Source organism: Platalea leucorodia (assembly GCF_965183815.1).
Source record: "Platalea leucorodia genome assembly, chromosome: 7".
NCBI lineage: Eukaryota > Metazoa > Chordata > Aves > Pelecaniformes > Threskiornithidae > Platalea > Platalea leucorodia.
The window spans coordinates 14,308,959-14,333,239 of NC_138829.1; the positions used below are offsets into that span (position 1 = coordinate 14,308,959).

General features: G+C 42.1%; 1 protein-coding gene across 1 annotated transcript in view; it reads right to left on the reverse strand.

The window, feature by feature from the left end:
* EVL (Enah/Vasp-like) overlaps window positions 1–23,510 on the reverse strand; it is an 87,673-nt gene extending 64,163 nt beyond the window's left edge. Inside the window, exons 1-3 of the mRNA XM_082317341.1 lie at window positions 23,365–23,510; window positions 14,321–14,489; window positions 6,591–6,768 (exon numbers count right to left, since the gene is read on the reverse strand). Of these exons, the coding sequence (XP_082173467.1) occupies window positions 6,591–6,768; window positions 14,321–14,489; window positions 23,365–23,375 (358 nt within the window). The 5' untranslated portion in view covers window positions 23,376–23,510. The remainder of the gene's footprint in view (window positions 1–6,590; window positions 6,769–14,320; window positions 14,490–23,364) is intronic.
* Between the last annotated feature and the right edge of the window lie 771 nt (window positions 23,511–24,281).

The following is a 24,281-nucleotide window of genomic DNA, read 5'->3' on the forward strand; positions in this document are numbered from 1 at the left end:
AGTAAGCAATATACTAAAAGATTATTTATGTCAGGTGGATTTTTCTGGAACAGATCCAGTGATAAAGCAATGCAGCAGATGAAAGGAAAAAACCTCATCATCTTACTTGAATTTTCCCTCCCTCTTCATTGACTTACAAAGCACAGCAAGTTAGATCAGCAACTGCCCTACCTGGAGAGCATTTCTGAGTCACTAAAGTTTATATTGAAACTGGAGTAGGCATGAGGCTGGAAAAATTGTGAAATTTATTTCTCTAAACCTTTCTCTGGTGCTTTTGGAAGATGTCCCTTGGGAAAGATTTGTTCCCCTGGGAAAGCTTTGTTTTATAAGAAGCAAAAGCTTTTTGTATTTTTAACATGTACCCAATTAACCATTCCCTGTGGCTTGCTATTTTGGCTAGCACTAGGTGTCTGACCACATGGATCATATTTACACTAGTAAGTTTAAAAGCTTGTTATTTACAAGTTCTCTATGCCTACATTATAAATAGGAATGACTTCTGGGATGATTTGGTTAAAAGACCTGCAGCAGAATGGCATGCTTACGGTCCTGCAATGCCTACGCAATATGAGGTTACATGAGTCTTTAAATGTTATTAGCACACTTAAAAGTACAACGTTCACAGAATACACCATCTTAGTGGTTTATAATCTGGACCAACACACCTGATAGCGTGGGAAATGAGTCCACAGCACAGTATGCGAAGCGCCTCGCATGGGGCACGGATCTCTTTACACCAGCACGGTTTTGGAACCAGCTGGCTGCGAGTGGGCATTGTGTTCTGTGGTGGGTCCCCTCCATTATTGATGAGTTATTTTATGCATTATGCAGTACTGTAATGAAGATGCAGTCTTTTGTCTTCCCACACTGTGTACTCTGTGGTGCTGGGAAGTCTTAGGGCAATGTTATCAAATGTAACAGTCACTGCATTGTAGAAGATGAATGCAGCTGCCTGACTTTCCCAGCAGTTACACTTTAGTGCCACTGAAATATCGAGAGACATGGGTCTAGTTGGAAAAATTCTAATGAAAAAATGAACTGACTATAACATTACAAAATTCTATAAAAAAAACATCGTGTAGACTTTCATCTGAAATGCAGTGCACCATAATCTTCACACACATCCTGCACTGACAGAAGCCTTGCAAATACTTAGGGCATCTAACAGGGAGAGAGAATGTATGCTATATACTGCCAGTTTATCTGCTGTTTGATGAATCAATGCTTTATTCTTCTATTTCTCCCCTTATTTTGGAGGGCTCAAAGTACTTCCCAAGAAACTTCCTCCCAGCAATACGGAAATGCAGACACTTCTGGATGAGGATACGAGCAGAATGACTGAAGGAATGGAAAAAGATCTCAAGCTCTGAAGAACTTCATCAAATCCAGCTTACGGGAAAGGGGGCTGGAGAAATACCTGTCAAATAATCCACAATGGTGGAAAAGAAAACCCAGCAGATCAGCTAATCAGAAGAAGAGGAGTGAGGAGCAATCCTTCTGACTGCCAAAATGTCCTCCCTGCTGAGTTAAAGCTGGGTCTGTGAAGCTCCGTGTCAGAAGGCACGGGGCTGAACTCTGTACCCTCTGTGACCCACACATCTGTATCGTGCAGTCTCTCAGCCATTTATATGCAGAACAAGAAAATGGCTTGCTTATAAGCAAAAAAAAAAAAAAAAAATTGCTTTTCATTTTCTTCAAACCTCTCACCTACTATTTCATGCTTTCCTCCGACTTCTCCCTTCTTAGTCAGATAAGGCAGCTGACCTCTTTAACTATGACTAACTCTTCAACATAGCCCTCTGCATAAGGCTTTCCAGCACATGGTGTTTACGTTTAGAAATACAAATTATATTCTTGCATTGTAAGTCAACAATAGCTATCCAAGCGCCCAGGGCAAAGACATCAAAAGAAAAGCAAAAGTCCATAATACATTATATTCACTATGTCATAGGCAGCATTTACCAGTAGGCTGCATGTATCAGACTCTCAGTTCTTCTCCAAGAGGTACCAAGTCTTTAAACCATGGAAGGCCAAGACACCCTCAGAGCTGGTCACACCAAGCCACAAAGCCAAGCCACTGCCTCCTTCTGCAGAATGTTCTGATGGAAACATGCAGGTGCTGCCAGGGACCAGCAGGGAAGCAAGGGCAGTGTCTGAAGTGAGCAAATAAGGAGGAAAAGACATGAAGCCATTCCTTTGCCTGTCTCTAGCAATTTGGTGAGCAAGAAAGGAGAGAAAATAGCCTCATTCCCTCCCTCAGGGAAGTGTAACCATTCACTGGGAGAAGTGCTGAGTGTGCAGGCTCCGTTAAGCTCTGCAGAAAGAGTTACCTTCATCACAGGCACCACCAGCTTTCCCACAAAATTATGGCAGGGAAGAACTTAGTGATATCCTCACCTTATATCCTGCTCCAATAACTGGGCCATGTAGCCACCGGTCATTGCATTTGTTAAATCTAAGAGGATGTAAGACCTGAAGAACCTGAACCTTGTCTGCTTACCAGACATCAAACAGCCTGTGGGCAGGATCCATGAAAAATGCTTTTTCCACAGTGTCCAGCCTGGGCAAGAAGGGGTGATGTTCTGTCCCCAGTGAAACCCCGCTGCGGGTGACAAGGTAGGCCAGTGACACGCCTTGCATCAGGTAACTCATGCCAGTAAAAGGCCTGGCTTCACAAAGTGGACTCCCATGAAAAAAAAAAAAAACAATCTAATGGGAAGTCATTTGTCATACTAATGGTCTTACTAAATGACACCATTAAAGAACCGTAACCAAGAGATTGGTAATGAGCAAGCCAATGTTATCATTTGCTCTCATTTTGCAGGCTGGCTCACGACCAACTCTTCATTTCTTATTGTAAAGAAGAACAGATTAAAGAGACATATAAGGAAATCAAAGTAATTAGGCATATAAACAAGCTGGCAGGTAAATGATTGTGATTCAATGAGACAACTGTCAACCTCTAAAGGAAGGATGGTACACGTTTGCATTATTATTTTCTTTTTAGTCTTATTTTATCTCATTTTAGATTACTCCCAACATGATCGTTAGCATCCTTACAAAGCACAAGACTGAGGCGAGTATGTGTTCAGCTCCTGCACTGCCAGGCTTGCTTTACCCCGCCCTGAGGACGCACACTGGGAGAGGCTCCCGTCGCCGCACTAAGAATTTGGCCATGGGGAAGATGGCCAGCCCTCCCCGTGAGTAAGAGTGTGAGTTCATCCACTGCAGAAATACAACTAGACAGCAAGTTTAGATTATGGCTTTTCTCCCAACTTTCCCAAACTTTGGGATGTCAGACCTCTGGGAGGAATCCCTCCCCAGGGATGATCTCGACATGTAACCCAGGTTAACACAGGCTCCTGAGTCAGTAGCTGGATTTCAGATCTGATTCAGCCCATTTAACCTCAGGCATTTAACGAAGCACTTGGTTTAGTTTTCACTAGTGCCCCATGTCATCAGCATGGAGCGATCAGCACCTCTGTGGTGAATGATCGCAGGTCTCATAGCCTCTCTCGTGAAGTAGTGGGACAGTACGGTAAATCTGAATGCTAGTTCATAACTGTATGTTCATTTGAAGTGACTCATTCATTTTAAAGTCAGCACTGCCTAAAAATTATTTCCAACTCCCCAAAACACAGACTGCTATCATTTTTTTAAACTAATTCAGCTTACTGCACCATTCAAAAACCCACACCATTGCTTTGCTACTAAGACTAGTTATTTTCCCAAATGTTACAGTACCCTGACTCCACATCTGCTGAAGATATGATGCAGCCTCATAGTTTCTCCTGTAGTCTACCATGATTAATTTTAGTCTATGCAAGTGGGCGGTAGAATGAAGGGAGCAGCAGTCATGGAAGCCAGAATCTGTATCCAACTATGGGAAGATTAGCAGTACCTAAACACAATAATGTCTCAGCAGGGAATACACGAAACAAACATTAAAACCAGCACATCCCAAGTAGTGCATGTAGCATATCCCAAACTGTGGAGCTAGCAGAGAGGTAGGGTATTCTGTACTAAGGAGGAATGTGCCAGAGGGAACCTCTGTTTATCTCTCTGGTTTTGGTTGAGGATTTTATTAGCGTGTGAGCCGTTCTGTGTGTACAAATGAACTCCTTAAAGCTGTCATCAATCTGCATAAGCACATGGGCAACTTTAATACATGGATGCACAGATATAATAACTACATTTTTTTCCTAATGATTTTTCCATATGAAAAATCAAATCCTAATGCAACACGCAGGCAGCAGAATGGATGGAGTATGCAGGCAGTGGCTGTGCCTGAAAAGATACAGGGATATGTGTGTTTGTGTGAATTCCTATCTGCATTAATTCATGCCCACAAAAGCTTCTGCACTAGCACTGAGCCTTGAAGAGCAGATCTGAAAAAACATTTTGTACCTTATATCTATTATGTACTTTTGCTGTCAACTCACATGCTGAGATCATTGCAATAACTGGGAAACCTATGCTGATATAAAAGTCCTCAATATAATCTATTATCAATTTGCAGCAAATATAATTTTAGAGAGAAATATTTATAGAAATAAATTTTGCAATTAAAAAAAATGATTTTGATAAAAATGAGTATTTTGGGAAGTTGTTTCATAGAATCAGAGTGTTTTTTAAAAAAACACAAATGCTGAAATTCCCTTTAAACCAGATTTCAGTTTTTGACAAGCTCAGCTGTAAAGAATGGGACAACTGGCAATATTTGAAACTTTTAACACATTATGTGTGAGAGAAAAGGGACTGTTGAAGACTGAATGCTTACCAGACCATTTTTTTTATAGAAAAGAAAGTAGGAATTTTTTTCATTTGTGACCCAATTCATGTCTGTCTATGTGACAACTACAAACTTCAAATGCAAGCTCTTCAGCATGGGCTGAATCTTATATGCTGTAAAGCATCTAGCACACTTTGGTGTGCTAAGTAAATGAATAAAAGAATACCCCCCAAAATGCAAATTATTATTTGCTGTATATTCATAAACTTCTCAGAAATCTAATAGGCTTCTCAAGTACTCAAAAATACTTTCTTAAAAATACTTGTTGTTCTTTGCTAGGAGTAGCTAACATAATTAAAGTATCTACTTTAAGATAGTTTCTTTCATTTTAGCCTAAGAGCAATAAATTCTCATCTTGAGACTCATGTTTCCACAAGGCACCTCCCTGGAACAACCTCAAAATCCTGCAAAAACTCCACTCCCTTTGATGGGAAGAGACAGATGGAAAAAGCCCCCAAACTTAAGGGCTTTCAGAAGAAAGGCAGACTCATCATAGACATTAAACCAATGACTACATCAAGACCATAGGCAAAGTATCCAAATTTTGGAGTCTCATCTGGTGGTCTAAAAGGGTTGAGCACATATGAGCAGCCAAAGAGCTCTGTACTCTTCAGACTTGCATGAGTTTAGGACTGGTGAGTGTTGGCCAGATTTCCTCCTGAACTCTCCTGCTGTGGCACAACGAGAGCTGAAAAAGTTCAAGCTGAAGAAGGCAGAATTCAGTCCTCAGTACTTCTAAATATAGCTCAGAATTTAACACATTTCTTGATTTTTGATGACTTTTGCATTTGTCAGCTTAATAGGATGAATGGAAATAGCGAAAGAAAAAAGAAGAACTTTTATATTACAAAGACACCTTTTAGTAAGATATATTTGTGTATTGAAGGTTGTCAGGAGACAACCTCTCTCATAAGAGCTGCTGTCCATCGCCAGTGAACACTGCAGTGAAACCTGGACAGCAGCAAGTGATGTAAACCTTGACTCACTGTGTTTTCAAAAGGAAAACAGGGCTGTGGTGTGTATTTTGCCAGAAAAAAACCCACCACACAAGGATTGCTTTCTGTTCCCAGCCCAGGAGCTGCAGAGAGGTCATAGGCGTGTAACTGAGGGCAGTGCTTCATCCAGATACTGCAGAGCAAAAACTGGTTTCCATTAAGAAACCAGAACTTTATTTTGGGCCCTCGTCAAGCTAGGGCAATGACAATTTCACAGAACAGTAAACTTCACTGCAAACTTCAGCTGCAGTCAGTAGAGTACTTAGGAACAACATCAGTCAACGTCCAGAGTACAAGCCTTTGCATTTTACCTTATGAAATAACTGAGATGCCACACAATCCTCTTTTTGAAAGCTGGGCCACAAGAACCAACGGCTGTCGCTGACACCCAACGCACTGGAAATACCAGCTCTGAGTTCTACCTTATAAAATGTTGCTAATTTTACTCTACCTTCTGTTTATTTAAAGTTATATGCTGCCATCTTACATGTAACACAATGCATACACAGATCCACATGAATCAGTGGGGTCACCTGCCTGCTGAGGCATTCCCAAATAACCATTGATTTCCTATCGTGAGTTAAGGTACCATGAAAAATTAGAAGGAAGGCGAATAAAGCCTGAAAACATGTACAATTCATACCACAGCGAATGCTGATCTGAAGGCTGTCTAACAGAGACCAACTTTTTTTATTATAACGTGTTTTATAATGGCATACTACCTAATACAACTGCACTAGGTGACTGATAACAAGCATTGTAAAATCAGAGATTAATAAAGAGCATAGTGGCTGCTAATTTACCTCCATCTTGTGAGTTCATGATATTCAGAGCAAACAGCATTGCATTGGAGAACGTGGTAGCCTCTTCTTTGCTTGCAAAATTCAAGCCATAGACCTGTCGTGCATCGCGCCATTGATGAAAGGTAGGTGTTGCTTGATTGTACTTCAGTCCTTTCACAATTGAGTAATTAATCACTACCTGTGATTTGAAAGAAAGGGGGGAAGATTAAAAATAGTTCTGTTTTCAGTGGGGAAAAAAAACCAACCCTTTGGTAAAGGTTAATTAAATCGGTAGAGGCAATTCATATAGCAGCTCCTACATGGCTGTACAGTAAGGCAGTGTGTGTTTCAATGACAGAAGACCTACACCTGGGGGTGAGGTTTACAATAGTTCAGTTCAGCCTCAGGGACTTGCAAGCTAGTTTTGCAAAATCTATTACCTGCTCATGTTTTCTACAGCACCTCCGCAGGATACAGCTGTGCAGATACTGCAGACAGATGTCAGGAGTCAGGGCCAGCAGCTGTTGCCATCTTTTGGGGGATGATCATGCACAATTGTCAGAAAAAGAGCCAGACAGAGCTCTTGGCACTACCCCTGCCCTGCCGCAGATAAATGTTTGACTCATTGCACCGGCTCTGCTTTTCTCCTCCCATGCGCCTGATCACCACCAGCTTCTTACGTTGAGAGAGTTTTTTCTCTAGAATCAGATAGGCAATGACAAAACCAGACAACCAAACATTTCCTCTCCCACCTCCTCCCTTGCTGTACGTGCTATCATTTCCAGGTAAGGAGTGACTGCAGCAGAAGGGTGTTTCTGTATGTTTTGATTTAATCTGCTGAATACAATGCCCTGTTTATCCTTGGGCAGGGCACGTGGGACACCCGGCTACACAGTACACCTGGGATCCGACCAGAAACCTCCAATGCTAAAAGCAGAAGCTGCTCTAGCTGAAGGTGGAGAGGCAGGGGTGTCCGCTGCACCACTAATAAGCTAGAAGGACCCGTGGCAGAGACAGCACCCCTGAGATAGATACCCATCTGGGGACTGGCAATGGTACTCCGTTGTGATGCAAATTTAAGAAACAAAATGCCAACAGAAGGGATCATAATTATTCTCATAAACAGGCACAGTGCAGTTCAAAACAGAGAAGGAGTAGGAAATGGAAGCTCCCTTTTCATCAGCCCACACAGGCTGGGGGTAGAAGGGAACCAGGGACAGAGAAATGTAAAATTACGAGCAGGAAAAGTCTGAAGTTCATGCTTCAAATATAGCAAATCTAGTTTTGAATATTTGAGATTGTCTTTAAAAATGGAGTTATTTTGGCTGGAGTTTTATCAAGAGCCAGAGCAATCCCACAATTTCTGATCCTCGTTGAAAGCCAATCAATGGAAATCTTCCATCAAACGAGTCTGTATGGCTCATCTGTAAATTAGGCAGGCTGGACACTGGTACACAGGAGCAGGAAGAGGGACCCTGGTGCACGCTGTCCAGGAGCTCACTCTTAGCGCGAGTCTTACCATCCTGGACTTGGTGTGATGGGAGCAACAGCTAAAGTCAAGGGTATAGTGAGCCAGCAACGAATAAATGCCGTAAACAGTATTTATTGTTACAGGTGGATCCCACACACCAGAAAACCTACCAATACATCTTTTTTGCTGTCTGATTGACCAGTACTTTGGAAAGTTTTCTGTTAGTACTATTATTGCATCTAAAAAACTCAAACATATTTAATTAGATTAACAATATTTTTGTTAGATGACTGACAATTCTTCTCAATTATAAAAGCAGAGTTTTAAAACTAATTTCAAAGATTTACTCCTAGCTCTGAGTTTTGACTTTTCAGTGGATTGCCAATTTAAACTGGCAGAAAAACACTAGACGAGCACCTAATACATAAAGTGCAAATTGTTTTTCACACATTCCTATTTTTGAAGGATGACATTGTCTCTGATATAGATAGTTACAGATGTCTGATAACTATACAATACTAATACATAAAAAATTATGGAAACCAGTGAAGGAGCCACTACACCAGCAGATAATTACAGATACACTTTGTTTCTATAATGCATTTACTTACCTGAGACAGCATTAAACAGTGACATAGCAGATAGTCTTTGAATACTTGGTCTTGCTTTAGGCATAAATTATCCTGATGGTTATTGAACATCAGGCATCTGGTCCAACTGTTGCTCTCAAACCAATATCATTATTAAGCTTCCATGTAAATGCACTGGGCAGCAATCAGACCTACACTGCTTTTTTTGCCACATTTCACAGAGAGATTCCTGACCTGTGATCCAAAGGGAGATGCCGTCTACATTTGGTACGCAGGCTCCCAAGAGTTGGTCCCCTGAAAATGGGAACTGCATCGCCAGCATGCTGCATGGGAAGCCGCCCACACCAACCAGAATGACGTGGAAACCATGTCGCTCCAGTCACAGCAAAGCCATGAACTCACTCTTATAGCTGACAGCTTAGATAGCCCTTTTCTCTTGAAAAATGGTGACATCTACCCCCATTCTACCACTGAGCACTGGGAGAGCCTGTACCAATGTTCCTCACGCTCAAGGAGTCTCTGGAGCATCAAGTAGACTCATGCTTAGATTACTAACCCAACAGTTTTAACACGTACCAATTTTTAAGTCCTCCAACCACTTCTCAGTAGATTAACCAAGGGAAGGCACAGCCAATATCTTTGAGGAAATGTTTAGAAAGGCCGTGAGCTTCTACCAGGCTTTGCAAAATGAGTATTTCTCACCTACTAAAAGAATCTTCTGTGTCAAAGGACAGCACTATTAAAGTCCAAAGAGCACCAGAGGGTGTAGTGCAGTGGTATAATGAAAGACTGAAATTGTAAAAAACCTATGCCAAAAATCGTTTAATAGAAGTCAGGTAAACTGTTCAAAATTTGCTTTCCCAGAACATTGACCCAAGGAACTCAAAGAATCTGCTCTGTTTTGAGGGTTTGATCCCTTCAGTCTAATAAAGACAAAATTTGAATGTTGACCTTCAGTAATTATCAGGATGCCTACACATGTAATACCTTATCTTCAGAGAGTTTAAAACTGGGAAATGAAACATAAATCAGCCAGAGTTTCATTTTATCTCCTTTGGCTAATGTTTCTAGAAAACAGAAAAAAGAGGAGGGGTTCTTCTGTTGTTGTTAAGAATGAGTGCACAAAGGTATTTTGTACAGATGGTGTGGAGACTCTGCAAGGCACATGATGGTAAGTGCGTGCTTCAGAGCAGTAATTAAAAGAAAGAAGGTCTCCCTGTTTGGAGCACAGGGTTTTTTTACAGGTGTTTCTAAGGGATCTTTACTCTAAAGCTTCATATGTCAGTAAGATAGCATCTGCCACGCTGAGCAGACCAACAGTTCATCTTTTCATCTTCAGTTGTAGTCTATAGTAGGTGAATTGGAGAAACTTCCTGGAAATTTTGCAGAAAGAAGTAATGGATTTGTCCATAACAAACAGTTCTTCTTACAACTCTTCACCCAGAGTTTATCTTAAAAGCTGAAACATGACATTTTATGTGCCTACTTTTTTCTTTTCCAACCCCTTTTACTATTTTCTATCCTGAAACAAAGTAGTCTTGTTACTGATACAAATGTCTGTGTTGTTTTGAATCCTGTTAAATTCTGGATTTCAACGATCTCGTATGGCAAGGAGTTTCACAGAGCAATTGTGCATAGTATTAATATGTTGACACCTTTCAATGTTCCCATCACTATAATGTTAAAAATTATTTGCTTCACTTCTACCTAGTACTCTCCTCACCCTTTCATCTCAGTTTCAAGTGTAGGCTCTCTGGGGCAGGCAGGGCATTTTGGGATCTATGAAAAAAACTCAAAAAAAGAAGCCCTTCCCTTTGACTGCAGTCTGTAGGCTGCTGAGCTATAAATTGTCAGCAGCAATGATGGTGGTGTTTGACAGGACTGACAGGAACAGGGCTAGAAGGGATCGAGGGGGCCTCAGGACCACATCTGAGGTGTAACCACAACCAAGATCACGGGGAGAGCTCCCACACAAGTCTTACCACCCATACTCTTGCTTATTGAACCAGAACAAGCCATTTGCTTGTTTCTCCAGAGTATGAAATGGTTCAGAAGTTTGTTATCAGCTTGGGGTCTGCCACGCTGCCAGCGCTCAGACTCCTCTCATGGGGAGCATTCCTATGATTGCTAAAACAGGGAGGATACGGCGTAGCAGCTAAAAACTGCTACAGTTGAGGCCAGATTCTTTATTTCTGTAAGCAGGCCCAAACCTGACCAACTTCTAGTAAGTTACAGCGGTGATTAATTGGTTCTTTATTTTTCAAAAAATGTGGTTTAGTTTATAACTCAAGAATGCTGTCCTCGTTTCAGTTTTGGCTTACGCTCAAATGTAAAATGTCCCACCTGCCCCAAGGCCCTGTTTTTACATTCACTTCTTCTCCACATCAATACACCAAACCCTCAGGAGATATGATTTACTTCTGACTCGCACCCTCCTCCCCGCCTATTTGTTCAGCACATGCCTTCTGGTGATGAGATCATGCTAAGCTGAAATCACTTGATGCAAAATCATAATTTTAAACCCTCAGTTGATCAGGACTCTGAACTGGGGAGCTACTGCCTGTCAGCTAAGCCATAAAGATGGATCACTTGCATGTTTTTAGCTTTGTGAACTTCTTGCATGGTGACTGAAGCTAATACAGTTCACCTTTACAACAGACTTGGTTAATAACGACAGCTGGCAAGCTGCAACATAGGGGTAAACCGTTTGCTTGCAACTGTTAGGCTACGAGAAAACGAAGGCTTCAAGGAAACATCAAAGCTCACGATGTCAAGTGATTATAATACTGATCTGGCCTTAGCTTCAAACCAGTTCTGGCCTCTCTGGCTACTTCGAAGCTTCAAAAGTCTATTTCTGGTTTTCTGAAGATTACTGCTCATGCCAGCATGAGTCTATGCAAATGTGCACGTCTGAGCAGAGCAGAAAGGGGAATTCATGCACTGCTGGTCTGTAACTTAGCACTCCTGCAGCACGCAAGCATGCAATGAGCATGTCACCCAGACACATAAGGACAAGAGGTCGGGTGACCACTTCTTGGTGGTGAGAATGACGCTCACATTCTGTCACTCTAAAAACCATATTTCTTTGTGGTGAACTTTTTAGACACCGTCAGCTAGAGAAGAAGATAAACAGATAAGGTAAGCACAGTGAGAAGACAGTATCATAAACTCTAACTCACTCATGCATCAAAAAAGGGCTAGAAAACAAAGGCAGCTAGACAAAGACAACAGAAGGAGCCTACAGAAGAAGATACATGAAGAAAAAAAGAGGATGAAAATTAAAGAGAGAGATTATTAGGGGTGTAATATAAACCAACCAAAATTAAAAGGGAAACGTTAAAGGCAGGCAAGGGTGAAGTCATGAAGATTACTCTAGTCTGCACTTTGCCAAACAGTATGTAATAAAACTTAAAGTTGTTCCTCTGTGGTATTGTTGTGCTACATATTTTAAACTCCTTTCTCAACTCTTGGAAATCTGTATAGCTTCATTAGCTTCATTATATGCCAAATCACATATTAGCTGAAGATTGGTCCTTTTCAGAAAAATATGGCTTTCCTGGCAAAGCAACAGCTTTTACTAAAACCTCAATTTCAGTGTGATTTAGCACAACCTGAGAGCAAGCAGGAAATGGCTTGTACAGAGAGTTATTTTAACTGAAATTCATTTTTGTTCTCCTTAAATGCAAATGCTTAGCAAGCCTAGCAAGCTTATGATTCCATGTGAGACTCATATAAAATATATTAAATTCTGAATCTTTAGACTTTTAGAACATTCCTTTTAATAGTACCACGCTACGCTGTTTTGAATTTATATTATTCATAATACTGGATTTTTGTAATCATATTTAAGATGAATACTTTCTTTTAGACAGTTTTAAGTGACAAAGGTAACCTGTACTTTTTTGTTTGTTTGAGGGAGGATTTTTAATCTTTATACTCTAGAAAAATATATTCTTCTACCTGTTTCCTTTTGAATGGAGATGATTTTTAGATGACATGCAGCCTCTTCATAAGTAGGAACATTTGCAACCAAATAGATTGTTACAGTTAATGCAAAACATGTTTAAAGTACAGATCAAGATTTGACTTTTTAATATATCCTACTCTTTAAATTGTATACTCGGATTAAGACAGACCTCTGGTACATAGTCTCCCTTACATATATATGTAGACTTTATGAGTTTTGCTTGTTTTACACCAGCTATTCAGACTCATCTTAGATTCTAGTCACATCATTTACATTCACCTGCTGGCTACGTAAAACAAACAGCTAGCATGGCCTGTTACAAAGCAGTACTGGCTTTCACAACTGACTAAGAAGCCACTGTATTTAATTTATTTTTGAAAATATTTTCTGTTTTTGAAATGGAACTACATTAATGTATAGCCTTTGCTCTACTGAGAAGGACAAAAGCAGTGGCAAAAGATAAGGCAGAGGTTTCAAAAGTGCACTGCAAGGAGCTGAAAACCCCCACCTATTTCTATTCTGTGTTTCCTTTTTCAAAATGATGATTGTGTATATGGACAGTGTAGCAAAGTTACTAACACTTCTAGTAAGCAACCTGACCAGCTTTTCCAGTTGGCCTGAGCGTCATTACAGCTGACAGCTGAGGGACATCATCTACATTTCCATGAGCAGATCAGTCAATTTAACACTTGTGGCAGCTGAGAGGTGGTGGTGCCCTGGCTCCCACTCTCCAGCTTGGCTTGGCTAGGCTAGGCTAGGCTAGGCTACGCTAGGCTTGGCTTGGCTTGCCCTCCCCCTGCCCATCTCATGCTGGTGGCGATGCTCGTCACACCTTCCCAGGAGGCAACGCCACTCTCTGAACCAACAGAAAATCCATCACCTGCTTTCTTCTGATTCTTCTGCCAGGTTGAGGGCTCAAGGCAAGCATGGGAGGTGGGCACCCCAGGCAGGCTGGGCTGCCACTGCCGTATCAGCCTCACACCAACACACAGAAGGAGTCCCCAGCTCTGAAATGTCTGCTCTAAAATGCAAATGGCACAATAGTACAGCACCACTACTCTCCCCCAAGTATATTTTTGTAATTTAGGGTCTAAACATGACATTTGGTTACGGATGGTACACACCGCCTGGCACACCCATGAGCCAGGCTGCCGGGATCCGGTGGCTGAGGAAGGTCTGATCCCAGTTCTGATTATCTAAATCCCAAATAACTCCTCTAATACCTAAGGAGGTCCTGTGGACTTAGGCTGCCGTAAATCAGATCACAGTGTGCACCTAGGATTTTGAAATGCGTTATGAGGAACTAATTACTTATCACAGCAATGTAACAACCGCGCTTTGTGAGATGGCAGTGCAGAACGATTGATTTCTTTTTCTTTTTTATACATAGTACTACAAATGAGCAAAAAGTAAGTTAGGGGGAGCTGAGTGCAAAACCTGCAGAATGAAATAAAACTCATTTCACAAGCAAAAATGGAGGGGGGAAAAATAACATTAAAATCTCTCTGGCATTTACCAAAAGTTCTGTTTGCAAATAAGCAGTAATAAATTATGATACATTCTGTGCACAAAAAATTACACAAAATCTGAATGACTGAAGTAAACAGACTCATAGGCACCTTGCAGGGAGCAGGAAATGTTGCTAGACTGCATTAAGTATAGAACTGATGGTATCAAACGAGATCAAAGGTTAATTTACAGGAAACTCAATACAGTTACTCACTTGTTGATCTTGCAGTTTAACTCCAACTACCCTGAAGGTGTTAGTGGCCGTGTTGTGGTATATGTTGATTCTGCTGAATCCCTGCTGTCCAGGTTTGATTGGCACCCATTTCTTACTGGTATCGTCATAGACCATAACTGAAGCCCGGGCTTGGCAAATACTCTGTTCACTGGAGAGCAAAAACAACAAAATCAGGAAAAAAAACAGTGAATTTGCTGCATAATATTGAAAACATCTAAAGGAAAAGAAACCAACAGAAACTATCAGAACTACTTACGACATATGTTTTATAAGAGATCTGCTAATCTTTTGACTGCAATCTGCCTATTAAATTAAAGCTGGCATGTATGTGTTCACAGACTTAAAAAAACTCTAGTATGCTGCTGTTTCAAACTGATAATCTATTTTATATAAAAATATTAGGCCCTGAGGAATAACTTGTACCACACAAACATTATGAAAACTGTCCAACAGTATGAATGCTCCATTTATTTTATGTACCTATTGGCAAGTGAAGCCTTTCACATTTGCATGAAAACTTACCAATATTTTACAGCTTACTGACAAAATAAATGTGACATCCACAGCTGAGTTACACATTTAAAACTGGAAGCAAGCAGACCTTGAACCAAAAGCCGTGTTAGGTAAACTGAAGAAATCAATTACGTTAATCCAGCTGATGCCTAATACCCAGACCCGCTGAGGCACTTAGAAGTCCCAGAATACATGGTGCAAAACACAGAGGAACTCTTTTTTCCTTCATCCTAGCAGCAAAGAAAGTGGGAAAGGGGAATCCACCAATGTCTGCATTCCAGTGTTGAAGTACACAGCCATCATGTTATACAGCATTAATAATTATTTTTCTTCTGTAGATTCACAGAAATTCATCAGTTCTTCACCTTTTGCTGCATATTCGTGCCTAATACACGTATACTAGATTCATGCTAAAACACACACCCTTCATGTACAAGAAGTGCCACTGGCAAATACCGTTGAGGTGACATGTCACTACGGATCAGGATTTCAGTTCCCGCTATCCTGACTTCCCAGCCACTTTTCTTATACCAGAGGAAATAAGAGTTCCTTATATGAAGAAACAAATGAAGCCTCCAAATTATGGAGATTTGAGATCTTCACACAAAACAGGGATTTTCAACAAGCAAATAGTGCATCTTAGGCCTAAATAAAACTGTTACGATTTATGTATGTCCTGCAAAAACCTTAAGTTCATGACTGCCCTATTAACTTTAGACCTATTTATATTTATATATACCTCCCTTCCTTAGCCCAAGCCATACTAAATTTTCAGCAATGCAATATTAAGTAGTAATCCGCTTTGCACACAAATCCTTTTTTCCTCCCTCTTGCATATACGTCTTTGTTTTCGTTTTGCCTCAGTAATGCCTCACTTGCACACAAACACACAAGAAGCTCCTGCATGGTGCTAAACTGTATCGCTGCACTGCCACCGTGCCAAATTACACCACTTGTAAATTATACCAACTGTCGCACACCCAAACCCACCCGACCCCGTCACTGTCATCATTTTAATGAAAGGGAGCACGTTACTGTATTAAGAGGATCTGTGTAGATTATAGCAGCAATTTTAAATCTTTTCTGATTTGTGGGTCTCAAAAAGATTTCCAAGGCAGCTGCATCCCCCATTGTACACTAAAGCCTACTGACTCTGGCTTGTTTTATCAGTCACTTCACATTGCCTCCAGGTAGCCCACGGACCTCCTGCAGGCTGTGGGTAAGAGTGTGAAAACTCTTCACAACATTTACCGAGGGAGCAATGATGCTGGCAGACACCTCCATAAAGAACAAGGTAAGAAAATTCAGAATAAATTGTATTTTTATTACATAGCAGGAAAACAGCTAGACTCTGTTACTGGAGCAATAGATTTAGATCAGAAAGACTAAACATTATTTTATTTATATTCTTCAGAATTTATAAAATCAAGCTCATCCACCAGTTGCTGTTGCTTTGTTATGTGAGATACCTGGAGAACAGCTGTGCCTTTGCTGATGTACTTATCCAGCAAATACCTCTCCATCCCTTTTTTTAAGGTAAGCTAATGTCTCGTGGCAGCTTCTCCATATCTGACACTAGCAGCTGAGGGATTTGAGCTCGCTCCAGCCTGCCTAATCCTCCACCTGGTGCAAGAGCCGCAGACTGGCAGCAGTGGCGGCACTGCCTGCATCCTCCAGACCTGCCTGGGGACACTCCCTCTGCCTCGGATTCACAGATGGGGAGGGTGGGAGAGAAATGCACCAGCAAAAAGGCAAGTGCACTGGATTAGCTTTGCCATGTGGAAGTGGAATGGCTAAAAATAATCTCTGGTGTGGTCCTGTGGCTGGATGGTGCCCACCTGCCTGTGCTACCAGGTGTCTTGTGCCACCTCCAGCTCCAGAGGTGGGGGGAGCATCAGCTGCCCAGGGCCACAGCAACCCCCTGTCCAGAGAGCCAGCGGGCTACCAAAAAACGTGGCCTCTGGGGGAGCCACACTCAGCCAGTGTGACACTGAGTTCTTCTCAGGCCTTGCCAGTTGCTACAAGCCTTGCTGTACTAAAGTAAGCAAGAGCACACCACTGGTTTCATCAGAGCAAGTCTGGGACCCAATGTTGTCTCCATTTCAGACGAATTTTGGAAGAGTTAATTAGTCAAAATTAATTAAATTATCCTTACTTACAACAAAGAGAACACACCTAACCATACACACGAGGGCCTTATCATGGCGTTATTTGTAGTGCCATATCGATTCCAGTGGATACAGCAACTTTGCCTTCAGACTTTGCTGCCACTGAAAACTACAGCAAAGAACCTCTCTACAGCCTCATGATTGAAATACAGATATAGACCCCAGAAGCAATATTTAATGCATGACAATGAATTGTTACTGTAACATAAAGCAACACATCAAGCTCAATCCCTGCTCTCCCTGCAGTCAATGGAAGTTTTTCATCGTTCATTTAAATGGAACAGGATTAAGCCTGTTATCTGGCCTCCAGTGAAATAACAGAAAGGAACATAACATAAAACAAGCACAGCACAAGGGGAATCCTTTCCTGCAAAGCACTTCATCAATCTTTCAAAACCTAAAACGCCCCCAGGGACCCACTGCTAGCTTGCTGTCTCACCCTAAATGGAGGTGTAACTCTTTATGCCTGAAGACTCTTTACTGGTCCTACCCACAGAAAGCACAACTCTCCCACTGCCGCTTTAAGGGGCTTCCCTGAAAACAGTCCAGAAAACGTTCCTCTTACAAAGGTCAGTGAGAATCTCTCTATTACGCTCTGCAGAGTCCATTACTTTAAATGTAAATCAAGAAAAATTGGTTTCACAAAGCTCCAGCAAAATTTTCTCTTATTTTTGGGATCATACACCATTGATACTTATGTCAACTACACATAACAGGTAATAAATATGGGGTTTAGTCACACTATTGTGCAGTCACATTCCTTCTGCACGAGAAGAGTCTGGCAGATATCAGTATTTATACACAAAGTCATGAGTGTAGCTTCTAGAACTTGCCTTATCTTCCTAAGAATACACAAGTTACTGAAAACTGGGTGTGTGTTGGAGAAGACTCATCAAGTTTCACATACCTTTCCAAATATTAGTAATTCCCCTATTGTTTTTTTTATGTTACATTAACATGCAAGTTGTCAGACTCATCCACCTGGGTTTCCACCATGGGCAATTACTTGCAAAAAAGATAAAAGTTGCATCATGAAGGGGTCTTAATTACAACATTGTTCATGTTTGTGCATAACATCTACTCCAATGCACTGCAGCACGCTCTAGGGCAGATTTGAGACATCTTATTTATATGTGGAGGGGAAGGCGTTCTTCCAAGCGACCCCTTTACACCCAAATCCTAATATCCACTCTTATCTATTCTGAAAACATTTTCTCCTCAGTGCTTTACATCTGTGGGATAGCAAACCTCTGCACCAGGACCACTTGTTTGCCTGAAGTTAAAGCAAATCTGCTTAACTTCATATCTGATAGAAGCAGAGTGCATGGGGAAATCCTTCATTCACAGCTGGTACCTAAAATCCAGCATTCATCGTTGAGATTTATAGAATATTGTTTCCAGATTACAAAACTATAAATTACAAAAAAGATATATGTTTGCATGCAATACTGTTTGCTTCATTTTGTGTAATCCATTTTGACCCACTGTCTTCCTTTGTTTAGGATTCGTCTTTGCAAATTAGCAGATCAGCTGATTTGGAGTTAACCCTTCTTGAAAGGGTCGACTTTGACCCTTCTTGCCCAGCCCCAGTGAGAGTGGGCAGCCAAGCACAGCGCCTGGGCTGTGTGGCATGCTTGGGCTGGCCACACGGATTCATGGTATCCTCCTTGCTTTGCTATCTACGGTGTCAGCACCGCTTCCAGCCCCAAAGGAGTCATGTCAAGCTTAAAGGTACCAGTTAAGGTACAGAGACTACTGCATGTGGGGAGAGCAGTTGGGGGTAGCAATGAGGCTGCACTTCGAGACACTGCTGCAATGAAGGTGGCTTCATCCAGAAATGTCTCTCCTCTTCTGTCTGTGCAGAACTTGAAAAATGAAGTGCTTTCTTCCTGGCTTTCAGTTAATTTATGATTACCAAGGTCTCATAGCCAAAAAAGAGCCACAAAGGAGTATGGAAAAGATAACACAGGGAGTCTTAGGGAACATATCTGTGTTTTCTAGGAATTATCACATGAGACTTAATGGGGCTGCTTGACTTTAGCTGGCTGACTGCAAGTAATTAAATAGGAGGAGGAAACATAGGGGGAAATGAAATGACAGAACTGACTGTGGAGCTTGGGAGTGGGGGAGCCATGGATCGGGGAGAAGTCCTCCTGCTTCACTCTGCCTAGCCCAGTGGGTTATCCAAATATATAAGCTCAGGATGGAATGACAAAAGTCCTCACATAGAGAATAAACAGAAAAAAGGAAGTCTGTCATAATGTTTGGAGGCAAGCCTTTGGTAGAGAGGCTCTGAAGGGTCTTCAAGGCTTTTCTCTCCTGTCCCAGACTGAGCAAAAGTGAGAGGCCAAGCTGCACTGCTTCTTTGTTGACTTGTTTTCTCTACTTACAAGGTATCTTCTTATGAATAAAACCTTTGCAGAGCATGGTACTGAGTCGCTGAGCCCATCTCTGAACAGTGACCCCGGGCAGAGCCTGCTGTGGCACAGGGTTATCCCAGCCCTACCCCGGACCCCTGGCCAGCACCAGCCCACCCAGAGGGCAATGGGAGAGGTTTTAAATACTTTCTCCTAGAGCCATGGCAATGTTGTACAGCTTTTGGAGGGTCACCGAATCATGCTCACAAAAGGTGTAGCAAATGACGGCAACTAACTAACTGCAGGGTTAAACACCTAATTCTGTGGGCTCTACTCCAGCATGCCAGCTGGACCAGGAGACTGCTGCTATCCCCTATATTTACAGACACAACTGTTTCCTTGGGGCAGAAATTCACTTAGCCTAAACTGTGAAAGCTCCCCTGAGAGAAATCAAGCTATCATGCTTTGAGCCTATTATAGATCTACCTTGTTTCAAGCTGCTCATGATTCTCTCACCTTCAAACAAGCTGTCTTCTGCTATTCTTAGGAAATGCAAACAGCTACTTTCACAAACATTTAGCTTATTTTTAATTTCTATTTCCCATCCATTCCCCCCCATGCACTATATATGATTAATAATTAAAGATTATTTTGGACTGACCTAACCATCCTTATTGGTGTCAGAAATTGTTAATACTACTTTGCCCAAGGCTTGTCATACCTAGGAACAAACCCTCAGTACACAGAACGTGCGAGATGATAGATAGATAACTCACAAGCCATTTAACACATCTCGCTCTACTTGTCCACTGAGTCTGCCTACAGCAAGTCACAGCTGTGTGGTTAAACCTGACATGCAAGAAATAGATGCTGATGCTGGTTTAACAAGCCGACGGAATTCTCTCAATGTCAGCTTAAACAACTAACACAAATACAAAATCCTGTATATGCAGACGTGTGGTCTGTGTGGTACGTATCTGTGTTAACCTCAAAATTAGTAAGCTACAAGTCATGCTCCTGCAGCATTTAAGTTGTACTGCAAACTCTAATGGACTAATTTGCTAAACATTTTAATTGGTTCCACTACAACAAATATAATAATGACTGGGATGCAGGGAAAGTGTTTCAGTAGTAATCTTTATAGAAACAGGTGGACATTTGGCTCAGACAACTGGATTTACAAAAGAAAAAACCTGGGAGACCCTCTGAACACAAGTCAGTCAGGTCATCTGGGCTCATATAGACCATATCTGAGATCTGAGCTTGTAACAGATAAAACTTGCTGTAATGCAGTGGCTCTCCAGCCTTCCCACCAGAGACTCACCACCACCTTTGCTCATGACCCCATTTCTCATTGGGAGCCTCATTTCTCCAACGCAACATCAGTCATGCTTGTGACTCCTTCTGGGACCTCCTTTTTCAAAGTCTACTTCCCTCTGCAACCAAACTAACAGGACAGTCGGTGTCACCATCGTTCACTCTACCTCTGTCCCAGAGCACTGAAGAACGTATTTCCTCAGCAACGCCGCAGAAACTCATAGTGAAAGAACGGCATTTAGCCACTTGATCACCTTAAAGGACAGTGGAAACCCACAGGGACTTTACATCCAGATAGGAGTTTGTAATCCTCAGTGACATGCAGATGCCTGAATGTTTTCTAGCAGACATTTAGAAAAACAGCAGTCACAGTTTTGTATATAATATGGAGGTGCTACAACGACTATCTCCATTTGCTTTTCTGAGTCCCATTTCCTGGGACCCCTTGAAAAACCAACCCATGGACCCAGTGGTCAGAAGTCCTCGATTTGCACTCACTCCTGGTTGCCTGCCTGTGCAGAGAGACCTCCACAACAGTGCTGCCCTTGCCCCAGTCAGCCTGAAGCGAAACCCAGTTCCCAGGGGAGCTGCTATTTTTTGGTCTCCTGCTCAGCTTGCAGGTACACATGGAAGATCTGCCTTTGGTGCTGGGCTTTGCCTGCATCGCCAGCGGGAGACGAGCCTTTTGCACTGAGCATCTGCTGCAGGTGCCTGGCCACCACCCTTCTCCACTGTTTAACTCCAGCATCTAAACAGTTTAATATTAAATAATTACAAGAAAATAGTACAAATACAAAGCCTCCTTCGTAAGCAGCTCTCAAAAAGACTGATGCTGTTAAATACAGTCAAGACACACCTGCAAGATAAATACACATTTTACAGAGCAGGAAATGGAAATACTTGTACCTACAGCACTAACAAGAGTAAGATGAACACCAGTTCACCTGCACAAGGAAGAGTATTTAAGAGTTACTCTTCTTTCTGCTAGCAATGAGACATTAATTTTGAATTCTCCCTTATTACATCGGCGTACCCAGTGGGAACTTCCATGTCCAGCACCTGGTGCAGACATCCATTACAGACACTTCAGCTGGAAACCAAAAAAGAGACAGTTTTGCGAGGCACCCAGATCTCACACTAAGCCAGGGCTTTGGGAGATGAGTTGCTAAATTTGGCAACATGCATGCAATCCTGGCATGACCAGAGAAACTTGCATAACGTTCTGTCATCCCTCAGTGCTCTTGAGCATGGGAGAAGTGAGTAGAAATACAAAAAATAAAGTATGCAAAATGATGATGCAGTGGAAGAGATGTTCCACCGGGGCCTGACTGTCAGTCCAGAGCAGCTCAGTCCTCAGCACCGCCAGTGAAAGTCCACAGAGAGCCCTGACCTCTCGGTGTCCGCCACAGCACTTAAATAGCACATCTGCCAATCAGTGGAGATTTAGGACCAGCGGAGCGGCGGCAGACTGATGCCCTCGTAAGCCAGCACATCTGCTTAGTTTATGTTGCTGAGATTTTGAAACTACATGGTGGAGTTAATTTTAACCCATCACTTTTCTGGTAGGTTTTGCAAACTGAAGCGTAAGAACCTAAAAGATTCTAAGGGGAACTCCAGTCAGCAGTATCTCAACTCAACATCTTAAAAAAATGCTGTAAGAGAACTGCTTTGCAAAAGGCACTTCATAGCGGAAGTGTAGTGATTCAAAGAAGTGCCACCGCTGCCAGGCAGCCAGACTCCCAGAGCCATGCTGTGCTCCGGGAAACTTTCCCTTTGGCTTCTGCCTGCTCCAACAAGGCCAGGTCACTGCTGTCTCCTAACAGAGAAACTCCATTTCTCCGTTAATGCTTTAATTCACGCAACATTTCTTTCTGCAGTGGAGTGTGATTCACTTTCAGATTTTGCGTACCACCTTGAAGATATACTTTGGGAGTTCCTAAAAATAAATATCAAGTAAATGTTAGAATTTCCTAAAAATAAATCAGGTAAATGGCCTGGGGAAACACTATGAACTCAATTAGTCAAAAACAGTAAAAAGGCAACTTGACTAGATCAGATTGCTACTAATATAAGCTATTTCCCCTCACCCTTAAATTACAGAAATAAAAACAAGAAGTAACTAATCTTGTAAAATATGCATTACGCAAAACCCAAAACTGAACTGTCAAGTGAAAATACATGACTGAGGGCTCTCACTCATGGGCTAGCCATGTCCATATTTCAGGAGAACCATACCTAAAACAAAGGCTTTGAAAGATCATAATCATAACTAACCATCAGGAGAGGCAGACTCTTAAGTGAATACAGGAAATCAACATAAAGGTCTTTCATTAAAGCTGGCGTTGCTTTGACTTGGTTTCCCCTCAATCCCAGAAGAAACGCAAATAAATCTGTGGCAACTCCCCTGGAGCCAACGGAGGCAGACCCGGAATGAAGGAGGCTCGCTCCGTCAAGTCAGCCTCTCCCGCAGTGCCAGGGGATACGTATTAATGTAACATTGCCATAAAAGCTTAATTACCATTCTATACAATTATAAATTATCCTATGAGGCTATAACCAAAACACAGACCTTCTGCGTTTACGACAATACACGCCCTCCTTCCCACCCACTCACATTAACCCTGGTCAACAAATTCCCTGCCATCCTGCACAGTCCCCAGATACTTACGTGCCTGCCATCGAGGAAGACCTGGTCAGGTAATCCTGCAGGAGTATACGCTCAAGTCCAGCACGTGCGCTTAAACCCAAACAGGCTATTTCACCTGATTACTGAGCAGAAGACAAATTTGGCAGGGAGACAAGCCAGGAGTCTATGAAGGCTTATAACCAAAACAGGAAAGGGAAGCGCTACCAAGAGAGCAGAAGGGCAGGAAGTAACACTTATTTGTATGGCGGGGGGGGAAGGGACTTTAAAGAAGAAATGTATTCTTTCTTTCAGCTGATTTGGCGAACGAAAGTCCAAACAATATAGATTAAGATTAGATGCGCTGCCTTTGCCTCATTGGTGGCATGGATATTAAAAACATTTCACTTATTTTCTCAAGGTACAAGTTCGCTGTCCAAGAAAAAGAAAAAGCAAACAAACCTCAGACCCAGAAAAAATTGCTATTATTCATGTATGACATGGACGTTTGCACGGTGCAGAACCAAACCCAGGGGCCCCATCGGTACCGACAGCCCCCGTCCTGCCTTGCCACCAGCCTGGCGTTGCCTGCCGGCTGGTTGGGAGCCAACTCCAGCCCAAAACTTGAATTGGCATGGCACAGTGCCCAGGCTACTGCATGCTGGCTCTCAGCTAGCATGGCAATACAGTTTTTGGGTGGGAGCCACCCTACACCTGGCTAACTCGGGGTCCAGCCAGAGCAGAAGCTTTTTTTTGGTCACTCTCCAACCCTGTTCTCCTACTTGGAGCATCACCATAAATACATAAACTAAGAAATGCATCTTCACAGAAGGAGGTAATTGATCAAGTAGCTTGTAGAAGGACATGGAAGAAATCTCCAACATTTAAAAAACAAGACATAATTTGCTCCATGGGGTATGTAAGCAGTGCGTGCCCTCCCTCCATCACCAGCAGCTGGGAGA